Source organism: Mastigoproctus giganteus, chromosome 2 (assembly GCF_048544385.1).
Source record: "Mastigoproctus giganteus isolate SK-2022 chromosome 2, ASM4854438v1, whole genome shotgun sequence".
NCBI classification, from domain to species: domain Eukaryota; kingdom Metazoa; phylum Arthropoda; class Arachnida; order Uropygi; family Thelyphonidae; genus Mastigoproctus; species Mastigoproctus giganteus.
The window spans coordinates 198,153,815-198,177,735 of NC_143576.1; the positions used below are offsets into that span (position 1 = coordinate 198,153,815).

The following is a 23,921-nucleotide window of genomic DNA, read 5'->3' on the forward strand; positions in this document are numbered from 1 at the left end:
AATTGCACCCAACTCTTCTTTTTAAAATTAACAATGTCAACCTTTGGCAAGAACATATAAGTCTGACGACCTTTTTCTGAATTATCCCAATGTTCTTGCCATCTAGTTTTTATTTCATCCATAAACCTTTTCCGTTCTATCTTTAAGTCTCCACTAGAATATATTTTATTGACATCTGGACAAGTGCTCATGCCACATATAGTTTTTCTTATATTTCGTTTTGTTAAGTATGAAAATCCTGCTAACAAAACTTCATAATATGCAGGCATTTTACCAGCAATTACTTGTAAAGCATCAGAGGAGACCGTTGGACATGCCCTCGTGATTCCTAACAGAGAAAATCTCTGAGCTTGTATTAAATACTTTTGAATTGTCACATTACTAATTTTGTGTACCCAAGCTCCGGCACCATAGCTTATAATTGGTACGAATAAACATTCGTACATCAAATTCAAGGCTCTACCCTTGATTCCCCAATCTTTTCTACTCACTCTTCGGAGCTTAGCATATAATACACTAATTTTTTCTTTAAGATATTTAACATGTTCAGTAAATAGTAATCGTTCTTCTAATTTTAATCCCAAATATTTTACCACTCGGGCATATCTCACAGGTCTCCCCATCAACCTCACATTTGGCGCTCTGTTCATACTTAACTTTCCCTTCATCAACATCTGAACTGTCTTGTCTTTAGATATCTGTAGACTATGTCTAGTTGTCCAGTCTTCTAATTGCTTCAATGCCTCATTGGCTTTATCTTCAATCACTGATCGCGCATTTCCCTTTACGACAATAACCAAATCATCGGCATAGGCAATTTTCCCGATATCAGAGTCCATGTTCAAGTACTCATCAAATACCATATTCCAAGCATAAGGACCAATAACCGAGCCTTGAGGACAACCTCTAGTTATATTTTTAACAACCTGATCATATCTATTCTTTACAATCACTTTTCTATCAGAGAAATAATCTCTAAACACAAAATTCAAACTAGTATCATTTATTTCACCAATTCTGGAGAGGACGCTATCCCAGCGAAGATAGTCGAAAGCGCCTTTAAAATCTATAAATATTGCTAAAACGTATCTTTCTTCACTTCTTTCAACCAACCCCATCATATGACATATCGCGTCTTCAGTAGATAAGCCCTTCTTATACCCATATTGGCAACCGGACATTAATTCATTATATTTCGGCTTCATCATTAGACGATTCATACATATTCTTTCATAGGTTTTTCCAATCACTGAAAGAAGTGCTATCGGTCGATACGACCCTGATTCATTCAGCATCCGATCGACCCCTTTTATTAATAAAACTAACCGCGCCCTCTTCCACACACCTATTATACAAATCAAGATACAACTCAGGTATCATTCCATATGTCCTTTTCATCACGGACACCTCAACTTTATCAAGGCCCGGTGATCGGCCATCTCGTGCCTGGTTCATGGCTTGATCAACTTCCCATTTTTCAATATTCTCTTCTTTAACCAAACTTCTTTGATCCTGATATCGCCCTATAACTTCTTCACCATCATCTGGCAAGAGATCCTCTAAGACCTTGCCAACTGAGTCTTCCCAAGTTAAAGTTTGTTCCTGATTGCTCCCAATAGTGCACGTTATATCTGACATATTTTTCTTGTTAGTTACAATTCTAAAAATCGATTTCCAGGGATCTCTTGTGCCCTGCTCGCTCACATATTTCTTCCACATTTCTTGCTTAGTTCTGCTGACAGCTCTCACATAGTCTTTTCTCATTTCTTGACATCTTCCTTTATAGATCTCACTTAATTCTCTATTTCCATTTCTTCTTGACTGTTGAAACTTCTTTCTACAAGAAAATGTTTGTCTCCTTTTATTAGTCAATTCATCAGTCCACCAGAAGACGGGTCTGTTTACACAAAATCTGTTCTTCATACTTTTCCGACAAGCTTCATTCAAAATCAAAGTAAGCTGCTTTACATAATCGTTGGGCGGAAGGCCTCTCCAATCTATCTCTCGAACCCTATTTAAAAATACTTCGTCAAACCTTGGCCACCTCCCACTTTTATCTAAATATCTATCAACATCATAACGTACTCTAATACAATCATCTATTTCATATGCAAAAGTGATACCATTGTGGTCACTAGTTGTAATATATTCTCGAACTCTCCAATTCTTTATTTTTGCAACAACAGTATTCGTTGCTAGAGTGAGATCTATATGGGACTGCCCATGCACAGTAGAATAAGTTGGAGGATGCCCAGCTGTATTCATCACCTCCCATCCAGAGGCAGCAAGGCATTCCTCGAGCAGTAAACCTCTATCATCAGTTACCTCGCCACCCCAAAGAGGAGAGGTGGCATTCGAATCCATGGCTATCACCACCCCACAGGAACCAACCGTGTTATACATTTTCTCTAAATAATCAACATAATATATTATACTACCAGAAGGCTGACAATATACTGTTGCCACATACAATCTTCCAAATTTACCTTGAATTTCACAACACAAATGGTTTTCACCACTCAACAATAAAACTTTTGTAACAACAATATCAATATCTTTAATTATAATAGCCGTCTTAGGACTCTTCCCACATGAAACAACTCTATAACTCTGGGGATATCCAATTACACAACCATTAAACACATATGGTTCCTGCAGAAGTGCCACCGATATATTCTCTTCCTCCATAATTTTATTCACTTGCAAAGATATTGCTCTTGCTCTTTGAGCATTCAACTGTAAAATCTTAAGTTTGTTATCCATAAACTATTTTCCTTTTTAAAATCTCCATCGCTTTAACATACTCTGGGCATTTCTTATCCACAGCACTATGGGCAGCCTCACTTTTTCCTTTAAAATTACAACATTGCAGACTTTTACCTCGCTTAGAACAATCTTTATACAAATGTCCTCCTGCACAATGACCACACCTAGCATCCCTCTTGCAATACTTCGCGACGTGGCCAAAGGCCAGACACCTATAACACTGGGTTACAGAAAAGATCTCTTTAAATTTGTAGGCCATCCATCCAACAAACAGCCTACTTTTTTCTTTCACAACCTGCCATACATCTGGTGCCAACTGAATTATCCAATTGTTTAACTTAGTTCTTTTGTTTTCATTTACAGTCAAGGCTTCCACTCCTTCTTTAAACCTTTTATCACTTATATTATAATCTTGAAAGTTTTTAGTCCAAAGTTGCTGCAAAAATTCATCTTTTCCTAAGTCCTTTTGTACATCAAACAAAACGATCTTCGGAAACACTGGTCTTGGTATAACGTACTTCAACCCTAGATCTTGTATCTTGGAACACGCTTTTAATCTTGCAAGGTCATCACTCGTCTCCGCCTCAACCAGCACTCCTCTATCTCTTATGGGCTTAACATTTCGTACCTTTAAATTTGATAACATTGGTCTCACCTGCTCCAATATCTCCATTTTCACGTCATCACTAGTTTTGTATTTATCTGTCACGACCTTAATTATCATGACCTTAGGAACAGTATCTGGGATCTTGCTCTTAACAACTGTGGAATATGTTTGCTTCACTTGTTTCTCTTCTTTCCTCTTAAGTCGATCTTTCAATACAATATTTTCTAATTGAACTTCTTGAGCTTTTTTCTCAAGTTTATCCCACTTCTCCATTATCATTCCAACAGCAGCGGTAGGTACCCTTGTCTGTCTATTCCAAAGGAACGCATGCAATTCAGTTCTTATCTCTCTAATGTAAGCAAATCCATCAATATCTATCTTATCCCCTACACTATCATCTCGTCTTCTTTTCTTTTTCCTTTTCTCACCATCACTAACATCAGCTCCTCCACTCGTCTTCTTCACTTTCTGTTTCGTTCCTTTTTGAGTTCCAAGTTGAGGATCTGGCAACGATGATGACCTTTTCTTAGGAGGTGTTCTCGCCAAAGTTTTTCCAGTGAACAACAGGAACAGAAGGAGATCAACAGCCATTCTACCCAAAAATTAGCCCTGAAGATATGATCTTGAGCAGGGATGGGCAACCTTTTTAAATGGCGGGCCAAATAAAATATCTATGAGGTACACGCGAGCTATTTTTTTTTTTTTTAGCTTTCCACGATTTTTAGAATTATTAAAATAGTGTATAATGAAAAGATCGTCATAAACAGTTTTATATTATTTATTGTAATATTTATATATACTCGTACATATAATTAATTTTATTAATAAGAAAAACGATATACAAATTAAAGATAAAATTAGAAAAATGCAATTATAAAAAAGTTAAATCGAAAATTATTATAATTTCAAAGATTTTATAAAACCTTAATAATCTTAGATTTTCGATTATGCATTGCGATAGGTTTCAATAAATACTTCCACAAAAATAAAATAGTAAATCCTCTTCAAATTATTTACTTTTATCCGTCGATTAGTCACTGACATTTGCCGTTGAAACGCACGATACACTTGCACTGCAATCACATTCTGCAGAGTCGAGAGTCCGGAAACTACTGAACGCGTGCAAGTCTAAATGGATATTGATCAATCTTAATGGAGATTGGTCAATCAAGCTTAGAAGTTGTAGATGATTGAAATTGAGAGTACAAATGATAGCCTGGCTGCATTCGTGGTTGAGAATTTGCAGTAATACAGATGGTTTCGAAGAAAATTTTGTGATGTGATCCCAGTGGGGGAGTATAGAGAGAGAGAGAGAGACTAATGAGGCTGGAAACTGGAAACTAAGTTTACAATGAGGTGCTTTTCCTCTTCCCAGGGCCTTCCGAAGGCGGTTTTTAGCAGCGATGAATTGGTTCTGTTACACCTGGAACCAGACGTGAGAAAGGAATATCTCTCTTGGTAGACTGGTGTTCTACCGTTTCATGTGAAGCGTAAGCTTAAAAGTGAGGCCATCATTTAAATGAGGGCTTCACGAGAGAGCCCTCAATCACGTACATTATTGTTTTGGTGATTGCATTTTAGCCACTGAATTTAGGCATTCAGCAAGTAGAGCAGTTAAGCTCTAGATTACAGTTGGCTAAGGAATTCCATGAGAGAATGAAGGCCTGGAAGGAAAGATCTGACTGATTGAGAAAGGGAGTTGAACAGATGGGCTTCTTGGTAGGCAATTTGTTTTTCTTTCGACTGCTCGTTGGTATTAGATACTGAATTTAAAAGATATTATGATGAGATTCGAAGTAAAAATAATCATTGCATTTTGATACGATTCTGGTGGTTATTCTTGTAGGATGCGTAAGTCTGTGTTTAAGGATGAACTGCTTTCTCGTCAAGCACGAATACTAATACTTTGAAATATTAGAAAAACTCAAGGAGGAACTGGATAGGCACTTTTTGATGATGGAAATAATATGAGGGTTTTTTTTTTTTTTTTTGGCAGACGCAGAATAAGTTCGCTTGGTGTATAATTTTGCCATTTTAATACTAAGGCTGCGTTCACACACGCGACACCGAAGCGGATTTATAATGGTTATTGTGGATCCACTAAAGAAATGCGAAGGGTTTTTAATTTTATTGGTTGGCTGGGGTAATAAGCACTCGCGGATCCGCTTCGGAGCCACGTGTGTGAAGGTAGCCTTACACTAAACTTTCTATGAAATGTTTAATACTAGTTTTAATAAAAGCAGACAGATGTAAGAAAGCCATATTCAGCACAGTCTAAAAACGGGGGGGGGGGCTTCACCTTTTTGGCTCGCTTGCATATATACGTGCAGCGCCTATTATCTTCATCATATCGTTCCGTTCGCGCGTAATAACTTGGCTCCTAGTAAATGGATTTTCATGAAATTTCATATTTCGCTTAGAACAATTTGGCGAACCTTCCGAAATTTCATTAAAATCACGCCAATAAAAATCCAGAAATTATTATTTATTTTTCATACACATCACATAAACTAACCGTATACCGTACAGTATACTGCGGCTGAAGCACTGGATATTATGCTTTCTGCCATGCGTTGATTGGAGGAATGAATACACAATATGGCGGATGTAGCAGAAACGAAATATTCTCGGGTTACGAATAACAGTCGTTGCTTTTTGCAATTTTTTTGGCTATAAATCATGAATTATTACTATTTGGCTAACGCGCCTGAATGTAACGCACAGCGTACATTACCTTTTTTTTTTTTCTTTTTTTTTTGGCAAAAGCAAATAAAATTCTGAAGGTCGCGCGCCGCAAGAACAGTTCCTTACCGCTAATTATGCAATTTCAAAATAGGAGTTAATTTTTTTGATTAACAATATTTACTGTTAAATTTCCTATGAAAATCCAGTATTATTACATTGCATTGAAACTAATAACATTCTTACTACATGGTTGTAGTATCATTGTTAAATATTGAGAAAGATGCACAAAACATCACAAAAGAGGAATTCAGAAAAATCTGTTATTACTAGCAATGGTTATTTTAAAAGGATGGATGTTATCAACCAATCTTAAAACTTTAAAAAACTGTTTCTTGAGACGCTAGTTTTTTAAGATCGGAGATGGGTGGGGATATAAAACTTAGACCAACCTATATAGATGTGGGCTATAGAAATATGGGCCACGAACTGGACATACCTACCTTAAAAGAAAAGGATAATATAAAACGTCACTTAGTTCCATCTGGGTATCTGACGAACCGTTCGTTAAATTTATATATATTTTTTTCTGATAAAGTAAGACCTTTCTTTAGTGAACGTTAAATATTTGCCTGTATTTGATTTCAAATTATCACTGGATAAGCTCAGGATTACAACACTGCGCACGCTGTGGAAATCAAGTTAGCGAGACAGTCTTGACATTTTAAAAATTTGTGAAATAATTTATTTATCCCTATTTAAATTATTTCACAAATTTTTAAAATGTCAAGACTGTCTCGCTAACTTGATTCCGCAACAATTATCGCAAATGGCCCTGTCACATGGACTCTTACAAAGAATAGTGTGCGGAGCCTCTTATAATAAATAAATAAATAAATTTTCTGTTTATACTCCGGGACGACCAAATGATCAGAGGAGTTCACAAGATAGACAGAATACAAGAAACAGCACCGTGGCTTTGCGTACTATTCTTAACAGTTGTTGTTAATAACACACACTCTTTTCTCTCTTCCACGCCCAGGACGAGATCTTCGAAATTTGAAACATCTCCATTGCCATTTTATATTTGAAACCACCATATTTTATTCAAAATACGACAGGACTTCCCGATGAGAATTAATAAACTCATCGCATACCGTAGTAATTTTCTTTCCCTGCAAATTTTACAGAAACAAAACTTTTGAAGTGTTAGTTATGTGCTATTTAAACTTTCCTTCCACACTGGAAACACGACGTTTTCTAAGATGATCATCTTTATATGCCTACTAATAATCATTGATGTAAACAAATTTGGTTTCGAGTGGTATTTCCAGTATCCGAAGATAACTGCTGGTGGTATGTATATTTGCAGGTACATGGGCACCCAAAATATAAACATAACCCATAAATATCTCATATCTCGAGTAGCACATGAATAAGGATAAACTAATAAATTCACCTGTGTACTGGCTAATCGATAGAGCAGGTTATCTTCCAGTTGTTGAATATTCTTTTTATTTTCCATCACTTCTGCGATCAGTTCCACTCTTTCACTTTCTAGTTCCTAAAATATAAATAACAAGTTAATATACGTTTTTTTGTAAATCTGGAAAAAAAAAAACACTTTAATTAACACATTTTAGATCTCACGTAAGTTAAAACTTCTATATTCCTTTTTTAGTATATCTGCTTTACTTATGCAACAAATAAAGTAAATGCATAGGCACAGTCTATATATGAAATAGCTAAAAGGACTCACTGTAATCAGTCAATAGTGGCACATTTATTACGAAAATTATCAGAAACTTGCAGTCTAAACAGAAAGAAAGTGGACGTCCATAAATATCTTGTGCAGCACAGAGCAGATTTCTGGTCCTTCTATGTATCCGAAACAAAAGATCCTCATCGACAGATCTCAAAACAGCATGGAAAGAGATGAGAAATGGCACCTACGTGTTAGAGCACGTAGATGCCATTTCTCATCAGGATTAGTAGCACTTCGCCCAACAAAAAAGGAACTTTGGAGGCAAAAAATAAAAGCCCAGCGTTTAAAGCGGACAAAAGAGTGGTGGTCTGAGGATCAGTGGAAATGTGTTATTTACTCTGATGAATCAAAATTAAACTTGTATGGTTCGGACGGCCACAGAGAGAAGAGGAGAAGAATTTCATTCAGACTGTATTGTCTCTACAGTGAAACATTCTGCATCTCAAATGATATGGGGTTGTATTTCACATGAGACAAATTACTTGAGACAAAATTACTTCCCATAATTAGAGATCACTATGAGGATGTTGAGGGGGAAATGGACCGTAATCTGCCACGCTAGTCCAGTTCGGGTTGGCAGATCGGCCTCCATAGTCGAGTGGTCAGGAGCGGGAGTGCAGAAGCATACGCTCTTTGAGTATACCGGGGTTCAAGCCCCCTGACTACTCGATCTGCCAACCTACACTAGACCAGCATGGCAGATTATAGTCCATTTTCCCTCAACACTAATTGTTGAGGAGGCTTCCATCCTACAGTGGATTGACAATGGTTGCTGCTTGCCTTTATGGGGATGTTGCCAACTGCATTTTTCAGGACAACTCTGCTCCATGTCATACAGCCAAGCCCGTAAGTACTATTCCATAAAATTAGCAAAAGTTTTAAATTTATGAAACATCGCGCTCTTGCTTAATGTAATAAATGTAATTTACTTCGCTGTCTTTACTGTCCACAGGTGCAAAAATAGTTGAAGGATAAATCAATTCGTACAATAACATGGCCTAGGAACAGTCGAGACCTCAATCCAGTTGAAAATTGTTGGAACGAAATGAGTGTTTCGGTAATACAAAATAAACCAAAAACACTTAGAGAGCTGCAGGACACATTATCCAGTCGAGGCCACGGTGATGTGTAGCAGTCATCAAAGCAAGGAGTGGGCCAACGAAATAGTAGTGTGTATTTTGTTGTGTTTTTTGATTACATAACTGTCTGTCCTAGTATGAGCAAAGTAATAAAAAAAAATCACTGCTTTCATACAATTTTTCTTATTAAATGAATCATAAATTATTTATAGTTCTTTGTCCATTATTTGGAAGAAAAGTACTTATTTCATTGTATATTTACCCATAAGGCATAAAAGTAAATTTTTCTACAATTATTAGCTTCATACGTGTATTTATTACGGTATTTATTTGTGTTCTTTCACCTATTTCTAAAAGATTAGCTGCTGGTATGAGGTCAAACAACCTAAAAAACGAGGTGATTTAATTTTTTTTAACAATACTGTATGTCACGGCTTTGACGATTCTGCTCTATATTGCTGAAGTAACAATGATAGCACGTCAGTATATATTTTCTAAATTTCCTAAAATCGATACCAAATTTAACTCAAATCTGTTCTTAAAATGTATTTAGTTAAAATATAACCTTAGCCAATAGTTTTAACCTTGTGCAAGTAACTCATAATAATTTATAATAGTAACACAACAATTTATTTCATATATAACTTCATTCCTCTTTTAATGTATAAAGCTCTCATTATTTATGAAGATTACATTTTACGCAGAAATTGATGAGAAGATAAAAAAAAAAAAAAGGAATCACTGCGTTATAATTGTGGATATCTTGTAATGACAATACATATTAGTCAAGATGAATTACTCAACTTAGTAAAATTTATACTGTAAAGCTGCAAAAGTACCAAACAATTATGATGACATACAGTACGTTTAAATGGGAACAAAAGCAATCTATTTTAAGTCCGTAATTCTCAATGGGTGTGCCGCCAAACATTTGTAAGGCGTGTGCTTATCAGAATCTACTCTGTCGAATCGATTGTCTGTGCACTGACTATCAAGCTCACATTTCACATTAATAATGATTTATGAAGAACATAATGATCTCTAATCACAAGTTGTGTTCATCGTATGTCAGGTCTGTTTTATATTTTATAATGAACATTTAAAATTAGATCCTTCAATACTACCAAGACGTTTCTGTAATTTGTAATAGGATGTGCCCTCCTATAATTGAGCTCTCAGTTGCGCTGAATTATAATATGTTTAAACAGCGGTAGAATAAAATAGGGTTTTTTTTTTGTTTTTTTTAACAACAGGAAGTTATTCAGAATCGAAATAATGTACTTGCAAAAACCGGGAAATATCGTTTACATCATAATCAGCAGGCAGGCAGACATAAAGATTTAAAGATTGTTTTATTTAAAACAATCTTTCAATACAGTGAATTATATTGCTTGATGTGATTATTGTTGTTATTTATTAGGCAAAAGCTGTTAATTACATGCTAAGAAGATATTCATACTTCGAACCTCTGTGGTCTAATATAGTGATTTGCTTTTATTCAGTTTAAACTAATATATTAAATACTATTTTTCGGCCAGCTATTTCGTAATATGATTACAAAATTCATTACAGTACAGCTACTTGAGGTTATTGCCTTTGCACACCTTACACCGGAGAATTTTAATAGAAAAACAAAATTATTGTAGAACAGAAAGTGGCTGACTTTAACTGTTGTTTTAGAAGTTCATCGGTAAAGGGCCTCTTGGACTAAATTGTGCCTATTCATGGTTTATCTGTAGCTAGCCGGTTTTATTGTTCCAAATTTAATATGTACAATGAAGGTTTTCCCAAAAAGGGACTTGACGAGAATTTTATTGGAATTTTTTTCTAATGCATAAATCACACGTACTGCTCGGAATGTACCAGTGCACCGGAACACCATTCTCATTCGCTACGCTCATCGCTTGGTTAATTACTAAGCCATGTCAAAAACCTGAGGGTAACACTTCTCCCGAGTCAAGTGGTCATGGTAAAGCATTGCTCAGAATTTCACTGAGATCGTTAACAACCAACCAAACAAATGGACGGTGGTAGGGGTGGGGGGTCTGACGGGTTCCCCCTTCTCAGATAGGGTCGCGCCGCCCACAGGATATGAAGCTATTACATTTATAAATCTGTGTCAAAGTCAAAAATCAGAAGGACTCAAAGACTACAGTTCAACTGCTATATGCTATAGAATATTTGTCAAAATTCTTCGAAAAAAAGCATTCCCTACAGTGTTTGTGCGGTGACCTATGACCAAAACAAATGTTTTGGTTATAGGTCTCTGCACTTTCCCACTGTGATCCTAAAAAGACAACGCATCAGTTGTCACCAGTTTATTAGGAAAAATAACGAAAAAACCTTTAACAAAAAAGCCCAAATATACTGCCTTCCTAGACATAAACTCCGCGTATGACATCTGAATTCCAGATTTTTTATGAATCGGATTTTGACACAAAAGGAAAACTGCTCCAGTCTTTGACTCCAGTTCTATCGACCAGGCAACTGATGTACCTTAAGACAAGCATGCCAAATGCTGTCAGGTGGAGGTGTACCACAGGATTGCGTTCTCATCGCTTTGTGCTATTTAAATAAAGCTTAAATATTTTGCAAGGAAGAGAAGGGCTCTTCGAACCATTCCGTGCGCAACATTTAAACTTTATCACGTATGTAACTTTAAATAGGTAACTTTAAGTTCCTACCAACCTCTAAAGCCTCAGTTCCGAATGTCATCCAGCACAATATTCAGAAATTTGAGAGCTACCTCAGGAGAGGCCCTTCCTGAACCCCGAAAAATCAGCGTAACTAAATGTAATGAACAAAAGAAAAGAACAATCCTGATTTGTGTCGGAGGAGCTGCAGTATCTAAGATAGCCATCCATCAGGACCTCACCCTCGCTACTTTGCCTCAGGAAAAAGCGCTCTGTGGTAAGGAAAGAGCTAGCAGATAAACGGACTTAAACTCGTAAAGCAGTATAACGTGTGCCTTCTTGATGTGTACTCTTGTTTTCTTGCACAATTACTAATTGGGCTGATGATGCACTCAAACAAGCGTGAACCTCGCATCCCCAGGTCAACATATAACCCTCACTAACGAACATGGCCTTGGCAGATAATTCCCAGTTTAGATATATACAGTATTTTATTTCCAGGTAGATATATTTAATGCTTTCAAAATAGATCACAGAAATTCTGCAATGATATCTCCTACGAGATAGCACTAGGTAATACGTATCTCCTGATGAAATTATATAATCTCATTCTTTTTGACATATAAAACTTACACCAAAAACTGTGCCTGACAGCTTGAAGATACTGAACTTGTGGCGTCTCACTTACTAGATAGTGTGGCATTGTACAAATTACAAAGTATAGTTATTTATTATGCTTTGCAATTTGTACAATGTATTTTTGTTACAGATAGTAACAATGTAAGCCTTAATCGATGTAGTCGACGTTAGTCATCATTTAAAGCGATTTCTACACGCAAGCTATTAGTGAACTTTTTGTGACTGCTGTATTAATTAGCATAAAGTGTAATCATTATTCCAGGGAATGAAATCATCTATGTAATGAAAATATTCTTCCATGTAGAAAATTTCTAACGTATCTTATAAATTCATTTGTTAGAGATTTGTTACGTGTAAGAGTAGTTCGAGCGAATTGTGAGCTATGTTATTGATATCTACTCTATTGGCAATCTACTTTTGGGCTATCTACACTATTGGCCATCTACTTTTGGGCTATCTACTCTATTGGCCCTATATTTCTGTCTTTCCCCCCAGTCTTCGGTCCCCCCCTCTCTACCTTCATCATAGCGAAAGTTCCACACATCAAAAACTTAACATGATAAAATTACCTTACGCCTTAAACTGGGCCTAGCAAACCTAAGCGATATTACCCCTACGACAGCACAGATTTTTTTTTTTTTAGGTCCTAGCCGCCGAAATCCCAAGAAATTAAGCGGCAGGACCTGCCAGAGTGAATCTACAGCTACTGTGTTCCTGGTCTGCCTCTACGGGGCGTAAGTGGGACAACGTTGGACCTCAATAGGGGTCCAACGGCTAAATGACCAGATGAACAACGGTACAGGACACTACACTTGAACAACTCCCACACACTTTTAAATCTCTGGCATTTCCCAGCGAAATGGTTCACCCACAACGAAAGCAACGCGGAGATGGGGGAAAACCCTGGTGCCGAATGACAACACACACACTTACATTTCACGATAATGCTCCCTGCGCATTCCTCGCATGCTGCAGTGAGGTGTGCCCATGAATAAGAGTTTGACATATTGCTGCATCCTGCTTTATTCTCCTGACCTTGCACCCTCTGATTTCTTCCTCCTTCCTGCCTTGAAGTCCTTTCTTTGTGAAAAACGCTTTACTGCTGACGTTGAGGCGATTTCAAGAGTCGTGGTTTGAAGTACTCGTCATAAAAGTTTCAACATTGTCTGGTGACTATGTTGAAAAAGTGTAATACATGGTGTTTTTTTTTTTAAAAACCTTCTATCACAACTAGTTCTGGGTGAAAACAAATCTTTTTTGAAACCCCCTTCTACAATAATAACTTTGTCACAGTTTTACAATCTTACAGTTAGTTACTTTTGACATCGCTCAGTTCAAATTATTTCTGGGGCTCAGAAAATCTGCCCTTCTGTTTCACGAGGAATGCCCTCAATGTTCTGTTCTTGGTCTACTAGTCTGGGATTTTGTCTTAGACGAGTGGCTGCTTCGTTCTATTCCTAATGCTTCAAGAGTCACTTACTCCGCCGATCTTACTCCTTTGGTTTATGGGAACTCACATTCCTCATTAAAAATATCTACTAACAAAATTTTATCTCTAATAAAATTTTAGAAAGTTTATCTCTAATAAACTTTCCATTTCCTCAGAAAAAAAACAAAACAAACTTCTATATCTCAAAGACTCTTATCTACATCTAGACCTCCTGTTGTACGGCTTTATAAACGTTCCCTCTGCAAGGTTGATTCTCATAAATTTCTGGGCATCAAATTGGACTGTAATCTTAGTTTCCAAAAACATATTTCGCACCAGAATGATAAAATTAAATACACATCTTCAATTGACCGTCTCTCAAACCAATCTTGGGGTTTTAATCATCACACGTTCCATCTCTTACATAAAGTTGTGCTTCGCCCTCTCTGTATCTACGGTGCCGACGTCTGGTTCTGGTAGGTTTAAAAGGTTCACCTTCAGAAAAAAATTATCATCTATTCAGCGATACATACTTTTCGTCATGAATCGAACGTGTAGTACAGTCTTAATTTCTGCGCTTCAAGTCATACACGGCTGTCTTCCACTGTACCTCCACATAATCATCCATGGATTTTGTTTCCATCTTCGTCACTCAAGAACAATTACCTTTTTTTGGATACACTTTATACTCAGTGTGACCCTAAAATTGAGAAGAACACTGTTGGGAATACCTTGTCCAATTTTGGAAGGGTCGTTGATCCAGTACTTCGAAAGGTCTGTCTGGTCACACAAAATTAATTCCATTGGTTACTTTTGATTTGTCAAAAAAAAAAAAAAAAAAAAAAACTTAAAATGGCTTTCCCCAAGTTTAAACACCGTTTTCTTACTAACTGGGCACGGCTCATTTCGAGCTAAACTTATGACAATTAATCTAACTGATTCACCTTTATGTTTCTGTGGCCAACCCCAAGGAGTGGGAGCATGTCCTCTAATTATCCGCTTTATAGTGATCTTCGTCAGCCTCTTCTTATCTCTTGCACTTCAATCTCTCCTGGGAAAGAACCTTCTCTTCTGACATCAAAGGAAATATTTAATCTTCTTCAGGACTTTGATTGGAAGATATTTACCCGAAGTAAACAGATTATGGTTTCTCGAGACTCCAGTGATTCTTATACTCTGGCTTCCATCTTCCCTGAAGATCCCAGCTGAAGAAATTACCTGGACTACAAATCTACACTGCTGTCTGCTGCCAAGCTACAACTCCATCTGCTGAATTCTATTGAATCTTTCTGTTCCTTCTCTCCACCATCAATGCTGGCCTCAGACTTGTTCTAAGGTGGGATTATTGCTGACACAAGTTTCCTTGTGCGGGATGCCTCTGCCTACTTTTGCTTTTCTAACCATGTCATTTAATTTTCCTTTATCCTATCAGGTGGGTGCTGGCTTCAGGTTTCTGAAGCGGGATTAGATGGGCATTCTTCGGTACGAGATTGTAAAACCTCCATCGGAACCCCTCCCGCGGTGTAGACAGACACTGAGCAGGCTTTCCAAGGTAATCTTATACCTTCCCAGTGACTATGTGGCCAGAAAAAATAATTTATTATCATATTAAAAATATAATAAATTATTGTTAATCAATAAAAGAAAACAGTTATTAAAAAATAAGAATTAGCAATATTTTAGTTTAGTTTTATTAGCAACATCTTTCGCTAATAAATGCATTACACATTTGTAAATTAACTATTCATATTCTTTAATTGATTAATGATATTAATTCACATATGTAATTTGATAACCAAAGGTCCAGAGGTATTTTAGGCATTAAAATGAATGATGATTTAATTTGGTGTGTTTTGAAAAGTCAAACTGTACTCAAAGATATTTGAGAATGGGTACTATAAATATTAAAAGTTAGTACTATGATTGCACATTTAGTACATGCCCTACTAAGAATAACCTTTATTTACAGGAAAATTAATAATGTGTGCTGAAACCTTTAGCCTTTATGACAAGCCTCTAGTCTAAGTAGAACTTCCACCAATTTTTTTATAAATGTCCTCTGATATTTTCTGCCATTCGGCCTTCAAAGCAGTGACCAGTTTAGCTCTGTTTTGGGGCAGCCACACACAACCGATGATCAAATTCATCACACACAACCGTCACACACAACCGATGATCAAATTCATCCCACACGTTCTGCATAGTATTGATATCAGGGCTCTGGGTTGCCAGTCAAACTTTTCGAGGCTCATGTCTTCAAACCAATCCGTCACAACGCAAGCAGTATGACATGAAGTGTTCGCCGGCTGATACCGGTATGGGCCTTCTCCGACATGCTACCATAACAATACGTTCATAGTTTTGTCCAAACCAACCAATGGTCCCTTGGCAAACCATGAAAAACAGTCCCAGACTAACACGCTACCTCCGCAAAACTTCATTGTCAGGAAGATACAGTTCGATAGATAGCTTTCTCCAGGTATCTACCACACCCAAACACGACTGTGAGACTCGTAGACCACGTACGGAAACTCGTTACTCCAAAGCACAGCTTTCCATTGGTCTAAGGTCCAAGAACGACGGGCCTTATACTAAGCTAGACGGCTCTGGCATTAGTCGGGTTATTAGTGGTTTGTGACGGCTACACGACAGTGGTAATCCATATCATGCAGCCTCCTGCGCACTGTGCTGGTTCTGACACGTGTCCCAATCGTCTCACTGAGGACTTGGGATGCTGCAATAACTTCGAGATGATTTCCGAGCGGACAATTCTTTGAAGGGTTCTCGTGTCCGTTTCATCAGTTTCGGAGGTTTCAGGATCGTTTCGTGATGGTTTCAGATCCCTAACACTGAAGGTTCCTATCACCAATCGTTGACATACGGTCTACAGTTGAAATTTCACTTTTGTGGCACCCAACTATCATTCCACCCTGGCTGTTAATTTCACTGATCGCGGCATCTTGTATTCACAATCATACTACTGCTTCCTCGAAGGGCCTACTAGCATATTTATAGTTGTGTCTGATACGTGACGCTTGGGTAGAATGTTTCTAGTTTGTAACACCCGGACACCCGGACATTAAAAGTAGGGCGGTGTATTTCTGCAACATATACATAGTCATTTTACTTTACCCAGAGGAATGCGGATATTGTGATCGACTTGTGTGATATTTGTGATCCAAGTGGGTCGTAGAATGCCATGAAAGTTGATTATTAAAGTCAAAAATAAGGATCCAGTTTAATGTTCAGTAGTCAGTTTATTTAATTAGTAAATTTCCTTCCTAACGACATGACTTTTTATTTACGAAGTACATTCAAAACGTTTCCAGAATTTTACTATAAAAATTTATTGAGTGAACAGTTGGGCTTATTAAACTAATTTCCTTCTGTGCAAATACACACACTTGCTCCATCGGTCTTCCCAAGCTTTGAAACATTTAAAATCTTTTTTTTTCCCCCTTATATATATTTCACCTTATATATACAGTATATATATATATATATATATATATATATATATATATATATTTTTTTTTTTTTTTAGTGCACGTGGGGCCGCATATGCTTTTTTTTTTTTAAGGTTTGTGGTGACATTACAGAAAAGGACCCCAAAGCCCCATTTTCAGTTTAAGAAACAGCCAAAAGTCAGATAATGCAAGGTCGTGGGAATAAGCAGGCTGCTGCATAACTGATTTTTTTTGCAGCCAAGACCTGCCGAACTGCAATCGCCGTGTGACTGGGCGCATCGTCATGGTACAGGACATCCTTCAATTTTTGCTATTGTCTTCGCCCCACATTCTAACGCAAACGTATCAAAACCTCAACGCACTAAGCAGCAGTAATACTTCCTCTAGCCACAATTTCGTAGTGCCCCGTGCCTTGATCCTCGAAAAAAAATTATCAGCATGACTTTAACGTTGGATTTTTTTGCACGAGACTTCTTGGGCAGTGGGAACACTTTCCACCTTGATATCGGATTTGTAGACACCCAACTCTCATCCACAGTGACCACTTTTCTTAGGAAGCTCGATCCTGTGTAGATTTTTCGAACAAATCACCTACGATGGTTTTCCTGCAGTTCATTTGGTCGTCTGACATCAAGCGTGGAACAAACTCTGCACGCATCCATAAATCTTGGGTCAGGATTATGCGCATTGAGCCTACAGACAGTCGAACTTCATGAGCAATCTTAACAACAGTCATTCGCTTATCATTTGCATGAGTTCCTTCAATTTCTTGACATTTTAGTCGTTTTGTGACATCGAAGAGCGTACACTGCGAGGTTCATCTTCCAGTGTTTCCTGTCCGTTTTGAAGTGAAACTTCTTTAGGCGTGCTCCAGGCAGTTTTCAGATGGGAGTAAAATGCAACCGTTGCCATAAGTAAACGCATTACAGGCATTCGAAACAACCAACTATCGTACTAGGATAAATGATCCGGTTTTCAGTGCGATCGCTGAAGTTAGGCTGGGTTAGTAATTGGGATGGTGACCACCTGGGAATGCCCAGTGTAGTTGCCTTTCTTTCTTTTTTTTTTCTTTTGTTAACCTGTGGAAAATAATCTTCCGATTTTCACGTATCATTTAATTTTGTTAATTGGTAAAGTTATAAAGTGTAAATCTATAAAAGGAAAGATAGCCTGTGGATAAAATTCCTTCTATTTTCGCTTATCAGAATTGCCATTAATAGAATTAAAATTCCGTTCGTAAACGTGATTACAATGACCGATGCTTACTACATATCGTATAGTGAACAGTGTTTTGTTATGGAGTGTCCATCGTAAAGTGATTTGATCGTACAGCGAACCAATCGTAAAGCGGGGGTTCAATGTAGTGATCGTTGTAAAGCGTATAGCGCACATTCACGTGCAATGCGTCCGGGGATTGACAAAAATCGCCAAGAAAGGGCGACATGAAATCGTTTATCTCCACCATTGTACCACTCCGTACCAGGCACGTGCGATGTATCACCCAATCACAACCCCCCTAGTGATTGCATCATGCTATTTCTTTCGCCATTCTCCGTATTTCATAAAAAATTTCGACGGAAAAAAAATTCATAATTCAACATGTCGAAGAATAAGAATAATAGTGAACGTTTTAAGGCGTATAGATCACGTGTACCTGTAATGCGACCACCAAAACCACCTCCATTAAGTACAAAGGAGAGATCTAAGCTATTTCGACAGCGGAAAAAATTACAGCGTGCGATGGAGTTGAACAAAGAAGTCGGAGAAGATCAATCCAAATCTTCAGAACCTTACATCTCCCCAGAAATGTTAGAAGTGAATTTGAAAGGAGTCATCAAAGTTGATAATGCAAATGAAAACGACGAAGGGTTCTCAAAGCCCAGTCGTAAACGAAGAGCGAAGAAGCCAAAATCGACTGTCAGAAGTACTCCATCAAATCGTTCAACACGTAGCGGGCGTAATACACAGTCGGAGAGGCAACAGGATTTTAAGAAACACCGAAGCATCCACGCAGTTTAAACGTACATTCCTGGATTCCGGTTCCATCTGTTACGTGTATGTTCAAGGCTTGTTCAAGAACGAGGTGAAGATTGTAGCAGTTCTCGCGATCAGGCTCTTCTTCAAACAACATTTCCAAATGAGGATGTAAGTCAAATGTCAGCTTGTAACAACTGTTGTGGCTCTCTCAAGAACAAAGTGATTGCGGCTCTATCGAAGTCAAATGGTTTTAAATATCATCCGATGCCACAGCACTTGCCGAAACTATATTTGGTAACGGAACGTCTCATATCTCCGAGGCTCCCATTCATGCAGATTCGTCGCCTGCGGCATTCACACGGTCAATACGAGATCCTCGGTCAAGTGAGAAATGTTCGCCTAAAGAAGTTTCACTTTACTTACGCTTTGCGTGCTCGGCACACACACAATTTATTTATTATTATTTTTTTAACTGATTAAACCACATATAAACTACAGTTTTATTCAAAGCATCATCTCCATAAACTTTCTATAATGCCTGCAGCGTCTCTGTACTTTTTCCAAGTTTCAAGAACTTGTATAGCACGCTGTTCAAACTACGACATTCCGCAATTAATCATCTGTGACACTCGACTGAAGTGGTCGAGCCCGGTCCAACTTGGCATGCGTGCACACCAAAGTCAATTCTCCACAAAACCATACAGAACAGTTAAAAACGGGCATGCGATTCCGGGGACATTCTCACTTCGTTAAATTTTTCTGTGAAAAAAATCAAGGAATAATAAGAAAGGAAAATAATAAAATAGTTTACATTTAGATTTGATCACATATACCCAAAGTAATAAAACGCACACCCATTACTGCCTCAATTGTTATCGTCGTGGTGCTTAGAGAGTATCTTGATTTACAGTATCATTTAGTGTCTATTTAGTCTTTGAGCATCAATTACTTAATTTCGCATTTAAAAATTAACTCATTAAAATCCCCAGTGGCTCACATCTGGTGAGTATAGGCTTGGCACACCCAGGGTCCTGAGCTGGATATCATCATTCTTCTCTTTCTTGGTGATTCCCGGCTAACTTCTCTCTCTCTCAGGGTAACTTGGAAATTTTTTTTTTTTTTGGTTGGTGCAGCATAAGCCTCAGGTTTACTTGCACTATGTGGCTAGTAATAATAATAAAATCTGGTTAATGTAAAATCTATTCTTGGTTGAGACTTTTTGAATGATGTATGATTTATCTTTGTAGAGGCAAAACTAGAGGGCAATACCGTGAACAAAAATATATTCAAGAAAGGTTTCGATAGTGTATAACAGATGGTTTCAGATTCCATGCCAAGTGGTTTTTTTTTTTTTTTTTTTTTTTCTTTATGTTTGAACGTGTTTTAAGCTCCTAACTGAACAGTTCTTAAAAGCATTTAAGATTTTAGAGAAGTTGACACAGTAGCGTAGCTACCCTTTTTCAGACCCGGTGGGTCTGAAAAAAGGTAGCTAAAACATGTTTCTAAAACAGGTAGCTAAAACATGTTCGGGCCCCTAAAGGCCCCGGGCTCGGAGGCAATCGCCTTGCCTGCCTACATGGTGGCTACGCCACCGAGTTGACACCTAATTATTTTAACAATGAATACAATCTTTACTGTATTTAGCAGTCACGTGAGCTCAAAAGAGAGTATAACCTAAAATTATAATACAGTATTTCTTTTCACCTTGATGGGAACCGAATCTAAGCCATTTTCACACGAAGTGAAAGAACAGTGATCATAATCACTGTGCTAGCCGTTCATACTGTATTTATAAGAAAATTTCTCCCTTGTCTACAATGCCCTACACGCATAGTGTGCAGAAGCTAAAAACAAAAGGGAGAAAATTCCTATAAACATTGGTGCATCAACACTTAACAAACATAGATATTTAAATTTTGGTCTATGGTAATAAGCAAAGCAATACATATTATTTTTCAGAACATTTTTTCCAGTAAAATTCCAGATAAGCGTCATTGCACTTCATAAAGAATGAAAATAATACCAGGGGAACTTGGGAAATAAATCAAAGAATTCTTTCCCACAATAATAGAAAAATAAAATTTTTATGATTTAAATTAACAGAAATAAAATAAGAAAAAAATAAATTTATAAATTTTAAATATTGAAATGGAATGAAAAATACGCATCCTCTTTTGTAAACTATCAGGATACCTGTAATTTCAACATTGGCCAAAAAAATACGAACCGTTATTCATTATCCAATCGGGCCGCCTTTGTTTAGTAACAGCAAGTATGCGGCGTGGCAAGGATTCTATACGGTGTTTTGGTCTAATGGTGCCATTCTTCCAGCAAAACATCGCACAGCTAAGATGTTAAAGGAAGAGGTCTTCATTGTCGAACCGCTCCTTCGGCACACATTATCGATAGAATTGTGATCAGATGAATGTGGGGGCTAGGGTAGATGGTGCAAATCCGTGTCATGTTCCCCAAACGATTCTGGCATGATGCGCTGTCATCCATAAAGTGGTCCACGCTTTCGGGATAAAAGTGTAACATAACCTCAGGAGCTCACATTTGGTGAGTATGGGCTTGGCATACCCAGGGTCCTGAGCTGGATATCATCATTCTTCTCTTTCTTGGTGAAATCTTTCTACTTCTGACTCTCTCTCTCAGGGTAATTCAGAAATGTTTTTTTGGCTGGCGCAGCATAAGCCTCAGGCTTCCTTGCACCATATGGCTAATAATAATAATTGCAGGGTGGAGTAGATCTGATACAAAATTCAGGAATGGCATTCGACCTTCCACCAGTATCAACGGACCCAGTCAGTGCCATCAAAACACACCCCATACCATGATACCACCTCCACCAGATGCTTGGGTTGTCTTAACAAGGCAAGCGGGGACCATCGCTTCGTGAGGTTCTCGCCACACTCTGCCTACCATGAATTTTTTTCACTGTTCGATCATGATGTTCTCGGAACCACTTCAAGAGGATTCTTCTGTTTTTTTCCGAAACAAGGGGTTTCCGAATAGGCAGGCAAATGCCAATACCAACTTCTCCAATTTCCTGCGCATGGTACGGGTTGAGATAGGATAGTTCTGGGCTTGGTTTGAATTCAGATGTTATTTGCTGAACACTAGATGTCCTATATTTTCATATAGTCCTCGTTGGAGCACGACGGCTTCGCGCTTGAAGTATTGGTTTTATGTTTGTTTTCCAGTCATTAAAAACCAGTTACGTCTTTCGTTTCTTGAATCCTGGCTCCTGCTAAATGTGCATTCACGATAAGGCCTTTTTCAAAGTCTGATATATCACGTTTTCGTCATTCCAGCTCCAGATTACTGAAGTCGAACAGCCTGTATAGTCTTGATGCTCAACGAAGCAATCATGTCATCACCCCACGTCACAGTTTTCTTTGCATTTATTCGCATTTCTTCTGTCTATATATAAAGGTTCGTATATTTTTGGCCAGTGTGCGTACAGTTTATGCAATTACAGTTGACGCTTCTTACCGCTTTTTCAGTTAAGATCACTCGTCCCAATAGCTGGTCTTCTAAGCCTTTCATAGTAACAGTAAAGTCAATAATGGCTGTTTTGGCACGGATTTCGGGAACATAGGCAGGATTAGAAAGCTTAGTGGTAATATAAAGTGTAAATCCGGGCATTACATCGCACTCCTTGTCTCCAATCATGACCTGTAAACGTAAATAATCAAAATTTATAAGATAACAACCTGAAGTACCTACATTTTCTTATTAACTGATTTGATTAAAGAAAATGATACAGAGAAAATGTCAAAACAGTTTAATAAAGCAGGGTCTATTTTAATTAAACAAGGATTATTGTCGTGTGTGTGTGTGTGTGTGTGTGTGTGTGTGTGTGTGTGTGTGTGTGTGTGTGTGTGTGTGTGTGTGTGTGTGTGGAGGGGAAAAGGAACTGCTAATAAATATTCAAGTGAGCTGTGCAGTCAACAACCTTCTCTTCAAATGCTCTTCTCATCCACTTAACGTGGTATTTACTTAAAATTCATAAAGATGCATGACAAAATATATGTACTTTACAGTAAAGGGCTAATTATTTTAAAGCCAAGCACTGCAGCAATTAAATGATAATTTATGTTGTCATATATTTGTTTATGGAAGTCAAGTTACTAAAGAAATGTAATGTTACTATTACGCAGTATACATGTACAATTTCCAGTGTAGTTATCGTCCTACTTAATGCGCTTTAATATCAAATATAAAGTAAATATATGTACAGAATTAGGCCGGACTGAACGCGTTTTCATTTCCTGTTCAGCACTGGAAAGTGCCCGAGAAAATATCCAGCATTCTAAACTGTGTCAGCAGGCAAAATACGATTAAAAAAAAAAAAAAAAAAGAGGTAAACTGCAGCCATTATCAATCCACTGCAGAGGATAAAAGCCTCCTCAACGATTCATGTAGAAGGAAATGGACCATAATTTGCCACGCTGGTCTAGTGCGGGTTGGCAGATCGACCGTATTTAGCAGTCATGGGCTTGAACCACGGTTTACTCAGAGAGCGTGTGCTACTACATTCCCGCTGCTGACCACTCGGCTACGGATGCCTAAAAGATGATTATTGTTAATTAAAAAAAAAAAAGAGAAATATTTAAATTATCCATTTAGGTGGATAAGCCTTAAATATTGCATAAAAGGCCTAAATTCACAACCTCCTGGAGGCAGGTAGTTTGCTGGATGAAGAATCGGAGTTTCCAACAGCAAAAAACCATGCTTCTTCTACCTAACACCAACTAACTCAGCAACGTTGTAAAATATATGGGCATTTTGATAATGAGAATGTACCTTACAAAAATGTTAGAAAAATTAGTCAAATTTGCTCAGTGTTTACCTGGGACGAATGCTATTCAGCT

At 37.7% G+C, this 23,921-nt stretch overlaps 1 protein-coding gene across 1 annotated transcript in view; it reads right to left on the reverse strand.

Moving 5' to 3' along the window:
* Dhc1 (dynein axonemal heavy chain 1) overlaps window positions 1-23,921 on the reverse strand; it is a 620,756-nt gene that overhangs the window by 111,857 nt on the left and 484,978 nt on the right. The window contains exons 61-62 of the mRNA XM_090390121.1: window positions 22,540-22,722; window positions 7,515-7,619 (exon numbers count right to left, since the gene is read on the reverse strand). Coding sequence (XP_090246247.1) covers window positions 7,515-7,619; window positions 22,540-22,722 — 288 coding nt within the window. The remainder of the gene's footprint in view (window positions 1-7,514; window positions 7,620-22,539; window positions 22,723-23,921) is intronic.